This window comes from Otolemur garnettii, unplaced genomic scaffold (assembly GCF_000181295.1).
Source record: "Otolemur garnettii isolate 467f Iridium unplaced genomic scaffold, OtoGar3 scaffold00014, whole genome shotgun sequence".
Taxonomy (NCBI): domain Eukaryota; kingdom Metazoa; phylum Chordata; class Mammalia; order Primates; family Galagidae; genus Otolemur; species Otolemur garnettii.
In genome coordinates, this window is record NW_003852409.1 from 8,926,216 (window position 1) to 8,947,503 (window position 21,288).

General features: G+C 43.3%; 1 protein-coding gene across 3 annotated transcripts in view; it reads right to left on the bottom strand.

Annotated features, from left to right (window-relative positions):
• The window catches only part of ABCA1 (ATP binding cassette subfamily A member 1), a 136,239-nt gene that overhangs the window by 44,895 nt on the left and 70,056 nt on the right, over positions 1-21,288 (bottom strand). For all 3 annotated transcript variants that reach the window (XM_023510515.1, XM_003785197.3, XM_023510516.1), the window contains exons 8-15: positions 17,295-17,387; positions 11,145-11,385; positions 8,868-9,007; positions 8,419-8,535; positions 4,131-4,328; positions 3,177-3,382; positions 2,440-2,616; positions 797-1,019 (exon numbers count right to left, since the gene is read on the bottom strand). In XM_023510515.1, coding sequence (XP_023366283.1) covers positions 797-1,019; positions 2,440-2,616; positions 3,177-3,382; positions 4,131-4,328; positions 8,419-8,535; positions 8,868-9,007; positions 11,145-11,385; positions 17,295-17,387 — 1,395 coding nt within the window. The remainder of the gene's footprint in view (positions 1-796; positions 1,020-2,439; positions 2,617-3,176; positions 3,383-4,130; positions 4,329-8,418; positions 8,536-8,867; positions 9,008-11,144; positions 11,386-17,294; positions 17,388-21,288) is intronic.

Consider the following 21,288-nt stretch of genomic DNA (forward strand, 5'->3'; position numbering starts at 1 on the left):
ATATATTAATATACAAGGAAGACACATAACTGCACTGCCCAGAGCTCTCTCTAAGGGAGGGCTTCTTGCCCCCATTTCAGCATCTCTGGGATTATCACAGCTGCAGAAAGCCACCAAGCCCTGGGACCCACCCTTCCCAGAGCAGCCCACATCCAGTGATTAATCGAGGTGGCCAAGGCAGGTGATGTCAGAGAAGGAGGCCGCAGAAGAGCACAAAGGCTGGATATTTTAGCTCAAAGAAAAACTCCCATGAGTTGTATATTCCCAAGGACCCGGTGGGCCTGGCGCTGAGTCACAGCCCAACTCCTCCCTCTGCCAACCCTATGTCCACCATATCCCTTCGATAGATGATAATTCCTAATAAAAGCTCATACACATCAAACTGTTTTAGATGCTACTTCCAGACAATCTACATCCTTCGATTAACATTTATAGGAACTCAGAAAGAATCACCACCCAATACACCTAAGAAAATAAATAGCTCTCCGACACTGCCATGAACCACTGCCAAGCAGATGGCATGTTGTATCTGACTGTGCACCTGGCTGAGAAGCATGAGCCCTGGGATCTTGTCCTGCTTAGCTGCTAACCAGCTGGGCTGACCCTCAGCCAACCCTCGGTCCTCTCTGTGGGCCTCACTTTCCCCAACCGAAAGTTGAAGAAATTGCAGAAAATGCCACGTAGGACCTCTTCCCTCCCAGAGTCTTGGGCTTTCCTCCTTTCCTCTCCTGCTCCCTTAACCCATGTTGGGCTGTTTAGAAATTCTCTGGCAGGGAAGAGAGTGAGGCCGCCTCACCTTCAGGATGACCACCAGCAGGCCTGCGCTCACCAGCAGAGGGACGAGGCTACTGATGAACCAGCTAAACCAGAGGATGCCGTTGTCCAGGCCCATGATACGCATGGTCTCCTTCAGCCGCGCCTCCTTCTCGTACACGATGCCCTTGATGATCATTGCCACAGAGTAGATCCAGGCCAGTGTCATGAAAAGTGGCATTAAGCGGCTCATCACCCGCAGAAAGCTGAGGCCCCAAGGAAGGGCGGGGGAGAATGAAAGACACGTGTGGGCCAGAGTCATGGCCACAGCCTCTGAGTCTGGACACCAGAGGAAGCCCCACATCTGGACCACAGAGGGGCAGGCCCTGGGACTCCGAAACTCACAGGTCGTGGAATGCTTTGTGAGCAGTGTGATGCAGTGATAAAACCTAGGCTGACAAATGTCATCAAGCAACATTCCTTCAGAGGCTTGTTTTAGTTACTAGGTAACTATGTCATTGAGTTTTAAAAAGGTGGATTATTTTAAAGTGCTGGAAGCCAAAACAAGAAAACCAACTCTTTTCATCATAGAAGTTCAACACCTCCAAGGTCATCTCGCTATCAACTTGTGTAACTTGTATCACAGTGCAGAAATACACTGCAGGCAGCTCTTGCCAGTCGTATTTCAGATTCCAAACTAGAATAGGAAATGCAGACCTGCAAAGTAAAAGGGATCCAGATTTTGGACCCTGAAACTTGAGGTTCTAGTCCCAGCTTTCCTCTGAAAGCACTTACTATGTAACAACAGGCAAAGGTTCTTAATGCCCCTTAACTTTCATGCCCTCATCTTCAGATATCCTTTCTAGAGTAACCCTTGACTTAGGGTCTTTGGAAAAGTCTTGATGTGGAAAATTCTAGCTATTTTTGAGGGTGAAAACCAGGATAACTCTGACAACCTGGAAAAACTAGAGATGGCCATATGAGGAAACAGGCTGTTCAGTGCAAGAGAGCAAACACATGCTTCTTCCGTGCCCTGATATCTACACACACACTCCCTACCACCACCACCATCAATAGATAATCAGAGAACTCTGGAATTGGAAGAGACATTTTGTATTTCAGATGTCTGCAATAACTGCACCTCTGCCTGCCCTATCTTTTAAGAAATGATTACAATGACATCCAAAGCCATAATTCCTACAATGAGAACTTGGCGGCCTAGCGACTAAGCACTAAAAGATTATTTTAAAAGTCGAATACAGTGAAGTTTTGCTCAATTTTGTTTGGATCATGCCATAATGTAGCTTACCATTAAGGGGAAAGAAGTGAGCCAATGTACACGAAGGCTGCTTTGAGGAGTCCAGCCTGCTGTTTCTGGGTTTGGGGGTAGGTGCGCCCACATGCTTGCACATATTTGTCTTAACACATTTGAAAGTCACAGACTGTGCAAATTTTCACCAAAAGGGTAGAAATGTAAAAAACAAAAGTGGTGGTAACTGGACAAGAAGGGAGGACAACTAGTGTGTGCACATGTATGTCTGTCTGTGACCAGGGCTGAAACCACTGACACCCAAATCTGATGATGTATTTCCAAATCATTCTCACACATGTACCCACCCACACACACTTTCCACCTAGCACCGTGTTAGGTGGTTAAATAAAGAGGGTGGCCGGTGGGTGACTCACATGTCATCGACGTAACAGGGGTAGGGCATCTGCTGCACGTAGACTCCGGTTTTCTTCTCGGCACCCGTCAGCACCCTGATGATCGCCTGCTCCACCACGTCCTGCAGGTAAGCGAAGCCGCCCCAGACATACCGCATATCCTCAAAGGGGTCAGCCCGAGGACCAGGGTCCCAGTACCTAAACACAAACCACAGGTGGTCCAACATTCCTTTAGAACATACCAGAAAAAAATCCAATCCCCCACAACCCCACCACCCTAACCCAGCCCCTATTTTTATGTTTCTTTCTAGTCTCAAGAGGCATATAATCAGAATGAACACACTATCTGGTTTTTTTTTTAACCTTCCATCAGCTAACATTACATCAAGTGGATGTACCAAAATTTGCTTAATGATCTCCTTTTTATTGGCTGTTTGCTCTTTTTCATAAATATGAAGGTCACTACTACAGAGAACCTAACGTCTTTTTTTTTCTTCTTTTCTTTTTTCTGTTGACTTTCTTCCTTGAGATTAATTCACTGGAATAGAAATGCTGAATGAAGACATAGTGAAATTTTTAAGCCCTTTGAAATAATACCTTTCAGCAAGGAATGTGTCAATTTCACCAACCTTATGCCACCAATTTGATTTTTTTTTTTTTAATTTCTACCAAGTTACTAGTTAAAATGAAGTACTCCAGTCATGACAGCTGCTCCTGACATTACCAAGCCCAAGCAGGTATGCTGGGATCATGCTTACCCATCCTTGATTTTATTTGTCCTCTCCACATTGTCAATGTCCATTCGGATCTTGTAGTTGACATGATGGGGCAGCTCAATGCTGTCTGGAGTAATTCCAGTGAACACGATCCCAGCCCAGAACTTCCTCTCATCCAGGAGCTCCATGGACTTGTTGATGAGCCGGACCTCTGTGGGAATGGGCTCCAGCTTGTTCAGGTTGACACACTGGTGGGAGAACAGCCTTCATGAGAACACAGGTGGCCAGGACAATAGACAGTGACCAAAACAGGTCCCACCCCACAGAACAACAACTGACTGCAGGGTTATTTATCCTCACTCTCTAAAGCAGCCTTCAAATCTTTAACCAAGTATGGATCACTGTGGTTTTTAGCTGAAATTTAAGAGAAATCCTAGGCACATTTAGAGATAAGTTACCTGTACTGATCTTTGTGGAGGGAAAATGGTTGAAACAATGATCATGTCATATTTTCCTGTTTTCTTAGCAATTTTGAGTCACAGCAACTAACCAACCAACCAACCAGACCAAAAAGGCTTTGATTTGTCCCTACTAAGTGATATAATGTTTAAGACTAAATTTTAAAAATTTAATCTGTCCTGAATTAAATTTTAACTAAGTTTCATGAATAATGCCTTTTTTTTAGAAGGAATGCTTTGGTGCCCTTAGGGCCTGGGATATGATAACACAGGAAAACCTAGAAGACAATGTCTAGAAACACTCTTGGGTCCATACTGAATAGAGCTAGAGTTAGGTTGGTTTATTTACTTGTTCAACCATTCAACTGACATTTATTGAGCACCTTATGTAACACCTTATGTGTTAAGCTTGAGGGATACTGGTGTGAATGAGATTACATGTTATTTCTGAATGTTCCTCCTACCTGAACCTTACTGCAGCATCTCAGAGAAAGAAGCCGCAAGCCTTTTTTAAATACTCTACACAACAGATCCTCACCTCCATGAAGCGTGATACAGTCTGGATTGCCTGGTCGGTCTCATTTAAAGCCTCTCTCCAGGTGTACACAGAGCCATTAGCAGACTGGACATCCTCTGGGTACTTGGCCAAAAATGCCACAATATCTTGGGCTGTCCAATCTAAGCCTTCCAACTGCTGTTCCCAAAAGCGGTCATTGCCTCTGCTCTCCAACAGCATCTGCCATTCCAGCGAGAAAGTACAAGCAATAAGTATCAATACATCTTGAAAAGAACTACATAAAGAACAATATTATTGCAGCCCAATTCATAATTGCCAGATTATGGAAGAAGCCCAAGTGCCCATCAATCCACGAATGGATCAACAAACTGTGGTATATGTACACCATGGAATACCATGCAGCCCTAAAGAAAAACAAAGACTTTACCTCCTTCATGTTTACATGGATGGAACTGGAAAATGTTCTTCTTAGCAAAGTATCACAGGAATGGAAGAAAAAGTATCCAATGTACACAGCCCTTTTATGAAACTAATTTATAGCTCTCAAATGAAAGATACAACTTAATTCTAGCCCAACAATATGGGGAGGGGGTGGGGAAGGGGAGGGGAGAAGGGCGGCTGGGTGGTGGGAGGGTGACTGGAAAGATCACCTATATATCTGTCTAATAAGGGTACAAGTGAACTTTTCTAGAACTAGAATATAAATGTTTTGACACAATGACTAAGCAAATGACATGAAACCAGCTTGATGAAAGTATTTCAAATTGTATATGAAAACACTGCACTGTACCCCAATGTTTGCATTAATGTATACAGCTATCATTTAATAAAAAAAAAAGAACAGAACACTTTCACATCTATTGCCTCTGTGCTTTATCTTCATATTAAATTGTGAGGTAGATAAGCACCCCCACTTTACAGGTGAAAAGACTGATGGTTGGAATAAAAAAAGAATGTGATTTTAATCAAGGCTGGGTCATAATGCTAAAAAGCATGGAGCTATAGAGCTGAAACACAAAGACTAGTCTGAATTCAGAGTCCACAGGCTTTCCACTATACCAAATAGCTCCCTTTACACTATTAACTATAATAACAAGAATAATATTAATATTCACTCTGTATAGTTACTGTGTTGAATGATTGATATGGCTTATCTCACACAACTCCATAAAGGGGATACCTTTTATTATTTCCCACTTCACAGAAGGGAAAACTGAAGTTCAGAGAAGTCAAGTCTCTAATACCAGGTCACACAGATAATAAGTAGCAAAGCCAAGATACAAAGTATAGGGCCTCTGATTCTCAAGTACCTCCCCACTACATTTCGCCACCTTCCTCTTTTAAGACCCCATCCAAAGATCCCACAGAAAACCTCTATCTCTAGACTGAACTGACTTTTACTGCCTGTTTTTAGAAAATAATGCTACTGGTTCACCAACTAAAGTACAATCTTTTCCAACTGCAGGATATATGGGCCATGATGCAAAGATGGCTTATTTTTCCATTTCTTTTTTTTTTTTTTCTGAGACAGAGTCTCACTATGTTGCCCTCAGTAGAGTGCTGTGGAGTCACAGCTAACAGCAACCTCAAACTCTTGGGCTCAAGCAATTCGTTTGCCTCAGCCTCTCAAGTAGCTGGGACTACAGGCAATCAATGCCCGCCTATTTTTTTGCTGTGGCTGTCATTGTTTAGCAGGCCCAGGGTAGGTTCAAACCCACCAGCCCCGGTGTATGTGTCCAGTGCTCTGACCACTAAGCTACGGGCACTGAGCCTATTTTTCCATTTCTTATTCCCTTACCAGGCCTGCATAGATGTGTTACCACAAAGGCGGCTGCTGCAAACTCAGCAACAGGGGAAGCATCTGTAATTCCTGTCGCAGCTTCGAGAGGAAAGAGGAAGCCCTGGCTCTACTGAACTAGAATCTCCAAGGGTCTGAAAACTGCTACTTTTTAAAATCAGCTTTATTTTTATTATTATAAGCTTCTTCCCCCTCGTGGTTTCATCTTATTATTTTAATGGGAGCATAATGACTTTACAGAGTGTTTATAGTATAATTTCATTAATAATTCCCATACTGCAGAGCTTTTTGTCTATTTCTAATTTCTCACAATAACAATTAATATAGTAATGATATTGTCTCTCATATGGTGCCTTCTTTACAATTATTTCTGTAGGATACATCCCAGGGGGTATGTAGAATTGAGGTACACAGGATGGTACATTTTTTATGGCTCTTGAAATTTACATCCTAAATTGCTTTCTAGTAGGGAATAACAATTTATACCATCATCAGTAAGATAGATCTGTATTTTTTGTTAACATAACAGGTACAAAAATCGTACCCCCCAAAACTTCAGAGATGTAAGGGTTAGCAATTCTGAAACCACTTTACTTGAGAATTGGAACTGAACAAATAAGAGCACAATAAAGAGATGTGACATCTGAGGTGAGGCCTTCCCTGCCCAGTATGGCTTCTGAGCAGTATGGCCGACAACAGTAAGAGCAAAGCAATGTGCCCAGGAGATCACTGGTCACACAGACACTCTTGGATACTGGAGTGGACCGAGAGACCTAAAATTGCCCTTGGGAAGCCAAGAGCAGCTCAGGAAAGAGAGCAAACTGATGTCAGTAGGTTCCATGACTTCACAGAGACAGGTGCCTCTGGATCAGTGGTATGAAGCAATGGGTACAGACAGAGCCAGAGGCAGCAGAAAGGTAAGAGCCACTCACACAAGCATCACCTTGTGTACCAGATGCCAGGCTGCACAGGATGAGAAGCCCACACCATGTATACAGAGTTAAATAAACAATCCTTAAGAAAGGGAAGAAAGTCATTTTCTTCCATTCATAGGCTGACTCTCCCCTAGTCTGTGTCTCCAGCCTGACCAATATCCTGCACTGTGGACCCCAGTAGCCATCAGCCTCCTGGATATCCCCACCACCCACTCAGCTAGAAATCAAGAAACATCCTGGTGCCTCCCCCTCTCTCACTGCCTCACTACCAACCAGTTACCAGGCCTCGCCTCTTGCATTATGCCTGGGATCTCCTCCTCCCTGGTCTCTGCCTTCAGCCATCCTCCTTCCCTTTTCAATTCATCTGTCCTTTCCGAATAATGTATCTACTTGTCTTCGAAGCATCCAAGGCAAACTCTCAATTTAAATGCAGGGAAGCATCTATTTGTCCACAAATCAAAACTTACTGCTAGGGCTCCTCATCATCCTCCAAGACCCAGACAAGAAGAAAAAGTCCAGCTAGAAGAAATATGGATTCCAAGGAAATGGCCAGAAGGAAAGCCTGAGAATACACTCAGGTCTTCAGTGCTGTGTGGCTACATCACGTGAGGCCCTGATGGAGGAGGGGCTGGAGTCCAACAGAGACCCACACTTGAGGGGCATGAGCTATTACTGTTAGTCAGTCAATCCATACAAATTACTGCCCATGCTTTTCTCACCGAGAGTCTTATTCTCACCAAATCTCTTGTTTTTAAAGGCCCCAACTAGAGAATTCTTATCTATTACTGAACTAGTGCAGCAAAGGAAACCAGCTTCTCTAGCCTGGGAGTCTTTTCCTTAGCAACCTGCCTCCCATTGGTCAGGGAATAGTCCTGAAGTTTAGAAGAGTTTTCTCCATGTTACGGCCTCTAATGCCTAGCCACCCATAGAATCAATGAGGTTCAAGATGAGAAACTGGCCAAATTCTCTCCTACTTCTTCATAGCAGTGGAATCAAAAAGAAGAGGCCTCCCTTATCACAGTAATAGGAAGCAGACTAATGATCCTCTGACTCAGCCCAAAGCAGAAAAGATGTGATTAAAACACACTCAGGCTCAGGCAGAGGAGACATTCTGTTCTTGCTCAGACAACTCCGCATTTGAATCCAATTGTCTTCCAAGCACTTATCCCTTTCAAGTGGCCCAGAAGCACAGCAGCTTGGCACTCAGGCAGTTCCTCGGGGGTGAGTATGTCAGACCACACCTCTGCTCCCACACCTCCTTCAAGGCCTACCAAGACATAGGGAGGCTGAAGATGACGCTGTGGTTGGCTCAGAGGCTGGAACCAGAAATGAAAATAGGGTCCTGCAATCACCTAACTCTATTTCCAAACACCAGCGCTCCCTAGAAAATATCATAGAAAACTGATATTTGACCTCCTAACAGACATCGATGCTAATATGCACACTGTCATCTACACTCCATGGCCAGAGAATGGGTAGCCCTGGGTAAACTCAATGGATTCTCAACTCAGTCACTCCTGGGAAACTCACCACATGGTCACTCAAGCAGGCACATGGTAATTCGAAAGACACTCACCCGGACAAGATCCATTTCTTGGCTCTTCTCCATGAAGGTCCAGATCTTGGGGCTGAGTTCTGCCCACATGCCTTCCAGATCATGAAACACAGACAGTTCCTGGAAGGTCTTGTTCACCTGGAGTCAGGTGGGGAGCAGGGGCCACAGAAAAATGAAAGAGAGGCAGAGATGATGAGCCCCCTGAAAATATCCCATCACAGCAACTCTGTACCAGTCCTCCTCCATCCCCCAAGAAATGTTTGCATGTAGCTATGATTCAAATACCCAGGGCTGGGGCAGTGGCCCTAAACTGTTAGCTCTTGTCTGGACCAGACTTGAGGTTTTCACCTGTTAGGAGTCCCAGAAAATCCATGAATATACTCAGCATACTTAATCAGAAGCCACTGTTACTTTTATGCCTCTAAATTTAGAAAGACTCTGCCAGGGAGTCTTGGGCTGGGACAGCTTACCTCAGCCATAACCTGCCTTGTAGCTGGAGTGTCAGGTGTATATAGGATCTTCCCAAGAAGTAGAGGCTTAAGAGCTTTCCAAATAATGCGGGAAAGAGGACTAGACTCCAAATTCTTCATCATATCATTGCAGTAAGGAGCTACAAAGAAGATGGCAGGCAAGTTTTCATATGCATGGTCATGTACTTGTAGAAACTTACAAAGGTTTTAGAGCATTCAGTCAGTCTGGATTAAAATCCTAGCTATTCCACTGAGCTGTTATATAACAAATAACTTAACTTGTTTGAGGCTGAGTTTACTAAAAGTAAAGTTCATAACATCTCTTTGGCAAAGATATGGAGAGAATTAATTGAGATGTTATCTACAAAGCCTCCAGAATGATGCTTGATAACTAATCAGATTATACTAGGACTGCTGATGGATTACTCACAACTTAGATGCTATAGAAACATGTTTTTACCATGCACAAACTCTCATAATTCCAGATTCATACTCTCACACCAGCCTCACTACTCTGTTTTCACTGAAAATAGGACTTTTGAGGGACAAACAGAAGGCTAAGTTCAGACTTTAGTTTTCAAAGAAAAACCAAAATTTTCTCTTTCACTAATAGATCTCATCACTAGTATATCTATATTTAATAAAACCCAAATAACAGACAAATGTGCTTGATTATCCAGAAAGGATTCTTGATTTTTTTTTTATTTCATGTAGCACTTTTCAAGCTTTTTTAGATACCAAGTATCCTTTATATGCTGCAAAGATAACAGGATTTCTTAAAAGGCCATTTGCTCACAACTATCTGTCATGCAATGAAGGCTCCTTTAGATCAACTTGGAAAGGTGGTGGGGAGGGCATGGCCTTTCATAAAGTTGCCTGCAATACCACCCTCTTCAGGCTTATAAGGCAACGTGCAAATGTCTGGAGTGCCTTACTCCAGAGAAGAATTAAAGGTTCTTGTGTTACAGTAATGCATAAAAAGCTGCCTCACTCTGTGTCTGAAAGACACACCGGAAGTTGGAAATGGAGAAAGTGTCACCTGCATCATGTTTTCAAAGAAAGGGATGCCATTGTCTAAAACTGTAACACTGGATCTGTGCTGCCACCAGGCACAAGACACACATACCTGCAAAACTGCTTAAGCTTGGGGAGCGGATCTAGAGTTACCAGTTTCTGTAACACTGCCTGACAGCTAAGAAGGAGAAACAAACAGCAGATCAAATGCCCCAGTGTGAGGGGAGTGTGGCAGTGCACACGTGCCACCATTAACAGGTAATTCAGACGTGGTGTGGCTTACCAAACGGAATCCTGGCTCTTGTGGATTAACTATGACGTGGCTCTGACAAGCCGTTTAACCTTTCTGAGCCTATGAAATGTGGGGTTATAGAATCTTCCCTGGAGGGTTATCACGAGGGTGAATGGAGATGACTTAAATAGGATGCAAAGTACATAGGAAATTTTACCTAAATGGTAGCTGCTGTTACTATTGTTACTGTTATTTACGTTTTTATTATAAAGTTTACATCAATGGTAATAATAATAAAAAGATTAGCATCTCAACCTTTTTAAAAATATTTTTTCTAGCTCTGAGTTGTAAGTGAGAAATAAAAACTGTATATATTTAAGGCATACCATGTGATGCTTTGATGTATGTATATATATTGTCAAATGATCACCACAGCCAAGCTATTAATATATCCATTACCTCATGGTTGCTTTGCTTTTTTTTTTTTTTTGCAGGGAGAACACTTAAGACTTACTCTTAGCAAATTTCAAGTGCACTATACAGTATTACCCACTGCAGTCACCACATGGTACGTTAGCTCTCCCCAACTCACTCATCACGCAGAACTGTCACTTGGTACTTTTTGCCCAACATCTCCCCCACTGCTCCCCCAGCCCCCGGCAACCCCCATCCCTACCCCCTGCTGAGTTTGATGGGTTTTTTTTAGATTGCACATGAAAGTGACATCATGCAGGATTCATCCTTCAGCCAGTATCTCATCCTTGATTAACTGAAAGCCACCTTCTTCCCTCCTCCAGAAAACCAGGAGAGTGGCTTTCAATCATGAATTCAGTGTGCACCTGGGATGTGCCAGGCCACAGCAAAGAACTGGGGGTAGCTAACTGATTGAAAAAGCTTCTCTGCTCCAGGAGATCATGGGCTAGTGGGCAAAGAGGCAAGTAGATGTCTAACAATACCACCCAGGGAGCAGATAAACAGCAGAGTCCAGAACAAAGGCAGGAACGGGGAGGGGCCTCGGTCAGCACACTCACTAGTAGTGTTGTCATAGAACGTGTCAGCATCTTCCTCGGTGCCATTGCCTCCAAAGAGGGCCTTGTAGTTGTTGTCTTCATACCAGTTGAGGGACTTGATCTTCAGTCCCCCGCCCTCGGGATGGCCACAGACAATGCGAGACACGGCCTGGTATATCTGGGTGGAGGAGCTGGAGCCATTCACATTGGTCAGAAACATCACCTCCTGCCGCATGTCACTCCAGCTCCGCATGCTGAACAGCTGGCGTCGGGACCGGAGGAAAGGAGAGAGGCACGGAAAGGAGGCAGGGCGGGCAGAGCGAGGGTTGGGAATAGAAAAGACAGAGAAACATCTTATTCTCTTGACCTCTCAAAGCCTAGAACTTACTATCTTGTCTGATGTCATCTCCAAGTCTTGCAACAACAGGCTTGCCAGAACCTGCCTGTCCCTTTGGTGGTCCAGGGATGACCAGCATCAGCATCATCTGAGAGACTGTTTGAAATGCAGATTCTGAGACCCCTGTGCAGACCTATGCCCATTAAAATTTGAGAAGCACAGCCTAGAAATCAGCAGAGCTCCTCGGGTGAGCTTTGTTTTATTGGGATTCTCTTCTGGTTTGTAGAAGAGAATGCTACATCTGACTGCTCCCACCCTGACCACGGGCTCATTTCTAAAACTCAAACGTCAGTGAGGAAACTGAGGGGCCTTCTCCACCTTGGGAACAAAGGTTCTGTACGTGATGTTCCCTATCCTGGCCTCACAAAAGTATCAAGCAGTGGGAAAAGCATAAGGTGAGAGACCCAAGTTTGAATCCCAGCTATGTCCCTCACTAGCTTATAGCCTTAGAAAAGTCACATCGCGTCTCTGAGTGCCCAACTTCTCATCGAGATGATGATGATGCGTGGCGAGGAGTAAACTATTCTCTGCATGAGAGGGTGTCCTGCACGGAACAGCCCAGCGGCGTGAGTCCGAAGCCCCAGGCAGCCAGGGCTGTCTGTGATTTACACTCAACCACCATCCATGATCCCAATGGCGCTCTGTCTCACATACAAATGTACCCTGGCACCTTGTGGGGTTCTTAGCTCAACCACTATTATTAAACATTTATAGAACACTTTGTATTTACATAAGTTTTACAATAAAACATTAATAAACCCAGTTCCTTGAATGTCACTGCATGTTTTCATCACCCAGGAAGACTGAGCCATGAAAGCCTGTGGGGATGGGCGGCAGGGCCCTGTCCCCACCCTGGAGAATGGCATGTGCCCAGCTTTCTCCTGCACAGCCTACTGGTTCTTGTGAATAACATGGTCCTGGACACTCTAGGTCCTAGCCCTTGCCTTATGGGAACAAGGCTCTCCAGATGGGAACAAGGCTCTCCAGATGGGAACAAGGCCAGGGAGGGAGCATGTAGCAACTACATAAGAACACAACTGGGTGGACTGATTTTCCTTACTTTATCTTTTCATTACCTGCCTGGGGTTTATGGAAAGGGGACAGGTAGCCAGACCACATTCCTTGTTGTTGGTTAATGTAACAGCCCCAGAGACTTTTAAACAAAAGTGGGTGAAGACCACTCACTTCTTTCCCACAGCCTGCCTCTCTCCCATCCCACCACACCACAATTAAAAAAATAAACTTCTACCCACATAAAGACAGCCGATTCTTGGACAGAGGTACCATATATTACTGAGTTGTTCTAAACCAGGGGTCCTCAAACTTTTTAAACAGGGGACTAGTTCACTGTCCCTCAGACCGTTGGAGGGCTGGACTGCTAAGCAGGGCAGGCAGCAGTGGTAAAAACACCTGGTAGGCTGGATAAATGTCCTAGGCGGGCTGCATGTGGCCCGCGGGCTGTAGTTTGAGGACACCTGTTCTAAACTGTTGGTTTTTCCCAAACCCATCTTAGGGACAAACTCCTACTCATTCTCCTACAGCTCAGCTCATGCTCCAGCCTTCATTTCAACACACTCTCTGACTCCAGGGGAGGGGTAGCCCTTAGTCCTCTGGCCCATGGATAGTGGTGGTGTTTGACACCTGCTGAGTGAATGAAGGCGTAACTAAGTTACTGATTTCTCAGTCCACTGCAATGGTCTCAGTCCTCCCTTGTCCGCCCTTTAGTCTCATCTCAATCTAACAACCAGAGTAAATAGTCTATAAACTCTAGGTCACTCCAGATGCCCCACTGGCTTCCCATCTCACCCAGCAGAAACCCAGGTCTGCATGGTGCTCACCTCACCTCATCTCTGGGCCCGCCTCTCATTTGCCCACTTTCTTCTGGTCACACCAACCTCCTCCCTGGTCTTAAAACACTCCCTTTATACATGCCCACTGACAGTGTCTTGGCATCTGCTGTTCCTCCTGCTTGGGGTGCCCTCCCTCTCCACGGGCACACTTTCACCTCCTGCAGGTTCATCTGCTGCCTGAGCAGAGAGGGCTTCCCTAATCACCCCCTTTAAAACAGCAACTTATCTCACTAGAGCCCCCTTCCCCAGCATTTTCTTCATTGTACAAATCCCTGTTGCCCCCTTATACACAGACCTGTTTTTTTCTGTACCTCATCCCACAAAAGCCCCATAGAAACAGGGACATTAGTGTACTCAGTGCTGAGTCCCCAACATCTAGCCATGACAAGGACCTGGGTGGTACTGGCCAGATTTCTAATATGTTCCTCCCTAGCCTGCCCTCCCAATTGTCTGGGACACCTCAAGTCCCCATTCCCACTGAATTTCTAGGCCCTTTTAATACTTTTTTTTTTCTCTTTGAAAGATCTCTTCCCATCCCAGTTACTATTAGAGTTGATCTCAAGTCAAGAACACAGGCCCTGGAGCCCAACAGTCCTGGGTTCAAATCCCAGGTTTGTCAGTTACTCTGTGAGTAACCATGGGCAAGTTAACAAACTTCACTGAGCCCTCCTGTCATCTATAAAATGAACACAATAAGACCCACCCCAGGTTTGTCGTGTGGGTTACATAGGAAACTGGGGTGAAGCTGCCTGAACCAAAGTAGCCCTCAGAAAATGGTGGCTGTGGCTGGGTGCCCATAGCTAAGTGGTTAGGGCATCAGCCACAGGCTCTGGGGCTGGTGAGTTCGAACCTAGCCTGGGTCTGTTAAACAAACAAACAAAAAAAGCCAGGCATTGCGGTGGGTGCTTATAATCCCAGCTATGTGGGAGGCTAAGGCAAGAGAATCATTTAAGCCCAGGAGATTGAGGTTGCTATGAGCTATGATGTCACAGTACTCTACAAAGGATGACAAAGTGAGACTCTGTCTCAAAAAAAAAAAAAAAAGAAAACCGTGGCTCCCTTGCTCTTTTCCTTTCAAGGATTGTGATTTGGTCAAAACAATCAACTTTCTGGCTTGGCGCCTGTAGCTCAGTGGTTACAACGCCAGCCACATACATCAGAGCTGATGGGTTGAGCCCAGCCCGAGGTCTGCTAAACAACAATGACAACTGCAACAAAAAAATAGCTTGGTGTTGTGGTGGGTGACCATAGTCCCAACTACTTGAGAGGCTGAGACAAGAGAATCACTTGAGCCCAAGAGTTTGAGGTTGCTGTGACCTGTAATGCCACACTAGGGTGACATAGTGAGACTCTGTCTCAAAAGAAAAACAAAAAACAACTTTCTTTCCAAATACCAAACAAACAAGTACATTTATTTGTCTTCTTCCATATGTCTCACAGAAATAGCGAGTTAGGCCATGAGTGACCTATGATCAAAGGAACTTGAAGGTGTTCTGCAGAGAGAAGTGGGTGGTCCTTGCTTAACCTGGGACCAGGAGCAGGCAGGGTACAAGGAGCAGCTCCCAAGAAAAATGTATACTGTTCAGTCGGAAAGTTTCTACCACATCAGCCAAGGGAACATCATATGCTTCTAATTATTGTTTTACCCCAGACAAAAGGCAGGACCAGTGATATAAGAGAAAACAGCTGTCACCAAATCCTGAGTGAAGAGGCAGCCTCCACATGATAGTCACTGCTTTGCTTTCTCTAAGGCCAGAAATGACCAACAGGGTCGGGAGGACACTGCCACCACAATGCAGGGCATGGTACCGTCAGCTCACAGAGCCCTAAAATACAGCTCTGGACAGTTCTCTCTCTTTCCTCTTGGAAGAGCCTCCAGCTTCTCCAGCGACCTTCACAACCAGAGCAACACAGGACAGGCTGGAAGAGGCCTCCTCCTCCAAAAAGGGGCCCTGGAAGTCAAGCCCTTTCAGTCAGAGACATACCAACAGAATCAAAAGGAAATAAAACAGGACAGAAAGAACTCAAGTGGCAACAGTGCTAAAGCTCGGTGTTTCCTATATTTTCCAAACGTTCTGCCTTTTCCACAATGAACATGTAACACTTTTATTGTCAGAAAACAAAGCAAATTTTGATATTAAAATAATGATGTAAGCATGAAAAAATGGCCGACTTAGATATAAGCACACACCAAAAAAAAAGTTAGAGAAGCAGCTAAGTATAAGGTTGGATCAAGTCTGAGAAAATTTCGCCACAAATTATTACTTTCCAATGTCCTATACATTAAGGCATGCATTGCTTTTGACCACTGCCCCCTGGCTCAGCTCCTTAAGCATAAGGGCTCCAGAAGGTTCTTTCCTTCCAAGCCTAATTCAAAACAAGGCTGGGAGTCAGAGAGGCCCAGCACACTCTCTGGCTGAGTCAGAGGAAACATTAACTCCTTTTGCAAGTACCTGCAGGCCCTCAGATCTCCTAAAGGACAAAGTTTACACTGATACATTTGTCAACATGTGGATCTAAAAAGTAAACTCAACTGAATGTTCAAAAGAGAGACCATGCTCCCAAGGTTGTTCCAACCTCAGAGACCAGATATTTACACAGGAAAGAGTTGAATTAGGGGTACCATGTTATTCCCGTTAGTTGGCAACCACGTGTTTTGGGGAGAAATGATTATCTCAACTTGTTACTGAAGAAGAAATATGAAGAAGTTTCTGCTCAGACAAAGCAGTGCATTAGGGGTGAAAGAGAGAATTCTACTTTATACAAATACAGTAGAACCTCTATAGTTGAACCACCTCCCTACACTGATCACCTCCTTAAGTTGACCTAACTCTCAAAAGACCAGACACGCACTACATGTACATATCAGTACAGTAGCCCCAGCTCCTTACGTTGACCACCTCCATGTGTTAACCAGTTTGTTACAGCCCCTTGGGTGGTTAACTTATAGAGGTTCTACTGTATACAACAGATTACTGTAAATTATCGTCACCCAACCATAATTTAGCACTAGGTCTTATTTTTTCTCTCAACAGTATTTGTACCCATTAATCCACTTCTCTTCCTTCCCCATTCCTTTCTTCCTTCTCAGCCTCTGGTAACCACCAACCTCCTCTCTACCTTCCCAAGACCCACTTTTTTAGCTCCCACATACAAGAGAACATGCAACGCTTGTCTTTTTTGTCCTTGGTTTGATTCACTTAGCATAGTGACCTCATGTTCTATCCATGTGGCTGCAAATGACAAGATTTCATTCCCTGTTTTGGCTGAATAATATCCCCTTGTGTTTAAATGCCACATATTCTTTATAAAACGAATCATTTTTTAAATCACTTATGTTTCTACTAAAATTGTTATTATATCTCATATAATATTCGAATCAAAAGGATCCTCTTGCTAAACTCAGATATATTTTTTATTTTTTAGAGACAGAGTCTCACTTTGTTGCCCTCTGTAGAGCACTGTGGCATCACAGCTCACAGCAACCTCAAGCTCTTAGGCTTAGGGGATTCTCTTGCCTCAGCTTCCCAAGTAGCTGGGACTACAGGCACCCGCCACAAGGCCCGGCTATTTTTTTTGTTTGCAGTTTGGCCGGGGCTGGGTTTGAACCCACCACCCTCAGTATATGGGGCCAGCGCCCTACTCACTGAGCCACAGGCACCGCTCAGAATTTATTTATTTTTTTATTTCAGATCGATATGAGGGTACAAATGATTAGGTTACAATGTTTGCATTTTTTAGACAAAGTCCCTGTGGTAGTTGTGTCCCATACCCAGGTGTGCCATATGCCCTTACACTGTGCCCATTAGGTGGGAGCACACCAATGTCCCTCCTTCCTCCTCTCTGTCCTCCCCCCAAACTTAGAATTTAAAAAAGCGATGCAACAGATATTCCATTTTCTGCCGCTAGAAATATACAACTTACCTCCTGGGCCAAAGCCCCGAGACTGTCCAGCAGAACTTTTGTGGCTTCATTCAGCTCCTTGCTCAGGATGGGAGATGTAGAGTTTAGTCCTATCTGGAATGAGAAAAAATACTTAATTTTTTAGTTCAGACCTAAACCTAAAATCTCTATTGAAAACAAACAAGTTAATTAAAACTGTTCACAAGCGTAAGTTGAAACAAAACAAGAAACCAGCTCCTAATTAAAATAAAAGACACAACCATTATTCTAACTGGAAGTTTGCATTTTGCTATCTTCAGACAAGAATTACTATTAATAATTCTTTGAAGAATGGTTGATGAATACATGCTTAAAACTAGTTAATATGCAATAGATAAAAAATACCTCATTTGGAAGAGAGGGAAATAGATGTGTCCTATACAACCCTGACCATAAATTTCTAAATCTGTCAATGATGATTCTGCAAGACAGATAATCTGGAAACGGCCTTGAGAAACAAGTTAGTGATGGCTCTTGAGAAAGGAAGAAAATGTAAGGCTTAAAGCTGTCAAAATCAGGAAAAGAAGGAATTCTTTCCCTCTGTTCAAGTCAGCACTGTTTCTAACACTGGAAATTTAATGTAGAATACTTACTTTTAAGTCTAGATTTAGTCAAATATTTATATACTATCCATAGTTGGTTGATGTTATAAGCCCTCTAACTGCATCGCAAATATAAAAAAAAAAAATTAGGCCCAGGGAAAAAATAAATTAGAGCAGAAAGCATAAGCTAACGAAGAAAAAGAACAAGGATGCACTCCTGCTCTCAAATTTGGTTCTAAGGTTTTATGCTTCCAAAGAGAAAAAGACACCGGGTCAGGTTCATCATTCTTATTTGTCAAATAGGGGGGGAAAGTCTTTAGGGAAAAATCTTTCCTTATTTCTATGGGCATTGTTTCACTGAATATCACATCAGACATCTCTGAAATATAGAGAATATTTATCATACCAGAGATTGCTATGAAATTATAATGTAGACTACACAGAGAATGGCTGGAAGGGGATGGGACTCTCTATCTCTGGGAAACGGCAGCCTGGGATAGTTCCTTTTAGCAAAGATCTCCAAATGAAGAAGATTCAGAATCATCATGATCATCATAACATCCCAGCATTATCCTAAATGTGCATTTCTGAGAAAATCTGCTTGAAGGTTCTATGAGAGAATTTGCCCAGCCTGATGCATCAGCTCTTCTGGAATGGCTTTTATTCATCAGAGTCCCAGTATTCTCACACTCAGTCTTCAGAAGGACCTACATGGTCCCGCGTGATGCTGTACTCAGGTAGGTCTCTACCACATAACATGCAGATTGTGTTAACAATTGTTCCTTCTATGGAGAGCAATTCATAAGCAAAAACAGATGGGGTATGTCTTGTCTTTGTTTTCTCTCTTTGGGTTCACTTTTTAAAAAAATTTTTTTGAAGCAAGACAAAGTGTTTCTCATTGTCACCCAGGCTAGAATTTAGTGGCATCATCATAGCTCACTTCAGCCTTGAATACCTGGGCTTAAGTGATTTCTCTGCCTCAGTATCCCTAGTAGCTAGAACTATAAGTGTGTACCACTACGCCTGGCTAATTTTTCTTATTTTTTATAGAGACAGAGGCCTCACTATTTGGCCAAAATTCAGGCTGGTGTGAAACTCTTGGCCTCAAGCTGTCCTCCCACCTCAGCCTCCCAATCTGCTGAGATTATAGGTGTGAGCCACCATGCCCAGCCTGAGTTCCCTAGAACAGTTACCATGCTAGAAGTCAAACACCCAGAGAGCCAGCAGAAAGGAAAACTGTTACAAACTGAGAAGTCGTCACTGAAAGCTACAAGGTAAAGTGCTTTTGTGTTTGGCACCAGGCCTACACTATGACAGATGTGCAGCATTATATGCCAAAAACAAAACAAACCAAGACAAACAAAAATAACAAATTAACGAATATTTTTAAAACTTAAAATGTGGTAGTCAGGTCGGTGCCTGTGGCTCAAAGGAGTAGGGCACTGGCCCCATATACCAGAGGTGGCGGGTTCAAACCCGGTCCCGGCCAAAAAAAAAAATGTGGTAGACAACCCATTTCTTTTATAAAATCTGAATGGAAATAGGATTTTTATGATTCCTGTTAATCACCCTCCCTCTTGATTCTCTGGCCATGGGGACCTGGGGTGACTACCCCAGGCAAATGACTCAAATTCCCCATGCCTCCATTCACTCAATCACACAGCAGAGTTTAAAAATCTGTCACACATCACAGAGTTTTCATGAACATTAAATTAGAGAACCCAAACACAGCCCCTTGCACAGTGCCTGACAAACCGGTAAAGCCCCACAATTGTCAACAATTTCATCTCCTGCCTTTTTCTTCCCTTCCCTAAAAGTTTACTGCCAAAACTGGAGGGCTTTTGTCTTGAAACAGGGCTTTTGGTTTTTTTCCAATTCTAAAAAAGAAAAACAAACTTCTTCCATTTCTTACTGAGGTCTCTAACCTTCCCTCCTGTTTTGCTCTCCTCCCTCTGCTGGGTAGAGAGCTAGAGTTATCATCCCACAGCACAGCAGCCATGCTGTAATGTCTTATTTCTAAAATTAAAAATACTCTTTATTGCAAGGTTAAGACATCCTCATCCTAATTCCAGAAGCCTTAAGATAAAACATCTTGCGTCCCCTTTAACTCATTTCTTTTACACAGTACTTGCCGAATACTAAAATCAGGATAATGCTAAGTGGATGTATATTATACATGTGTATACCATATTATAAATAGATACACTATATATAATATACAATACAAATATATATAATTATATATATAATATGTATGCCGTATAATATATATAATATAGCAAATACTATGTTATGTGTGTATGCATATATGTATAAAATACATATACATAGGTATCTTACACATATTAACTTGCCCTAAAGTTAAATTTAAATTGAAAAACTTGAAGAAATACTCATTATCTCTAACTAGGTGTATATTAGAGCTGTCATCATATAAGGTCTGACATTTAAGTTCTTAAACTTACCCTAGAAAAAGTACTTTGAAGGGAGGACTGGCATCAGTGCATAGCTTCCCAAGGGGAGTACTTCAAAGGTGACCATAGTGATATTCAGCAATGAGGTATATAGCACATTTTCTAAGAAGAGTTTGTGAACTTAATTGTCTGACCTTGTATACATATATAAGCACACACACACATATATATGCACATCTTTATCTTAACGTATATTCATGTGTACCTTCTATTTCTAGTAAGTGATATTGTTTATCCAAAATGAGTAGGTTTATTTAAAAAATAATTAACAATTATCAATTGTTAATTAAACAATTATTATTATTAGCAATTATTACAAATAATAACAAATAATAACAAATATAGCAAATAATAACAATTATTATTATTAACAATTGTTAATTAAACAATTAAAAAGATTAATTAACAATAGTACCTGCCGTGCTCAAATACAACCAAAATCATAGCAGAAAGTTATGAACAACCAGCCTTCACTCACACAGTGTGGTTTGGGGAGCTCCTGCATCAGAACCACCTGTGGTGCTTGTTAAATATGCAGGTTCTCCACCACCTGAGACCTACTGAGTCAGAAGCTAAAAGAGGGATCGCAGAATCCTCAGGGGATCCACTCGCACACTGAAGTTTGAGAGCAACTAAGTCCTGGCACTTGGACGATGTTCACACAGCCTCTCTTCCCAGTGCATCTAGCACAGAGTGGCTGTGCATTCCAGGCCTGATCCACACACGACCATCCTCACAGTGCATCTAGCACAGAGTGGCTGTGCATTCCAGGCCTGACCCAGGCACAACCATCCTCACAGTACATCTAGCACAGAGTGGCTGTGCATTCCAGGCCTGACCCAGGCACAACCATCCTCACAGTGCATCTAGCACAGAGTGGCTGTGCATTACAGGCCTGATCCACACACAACCATCCTCACAGTGCATCTAGCACAGAGTGGCTGCGCATTCCAGGCCTGA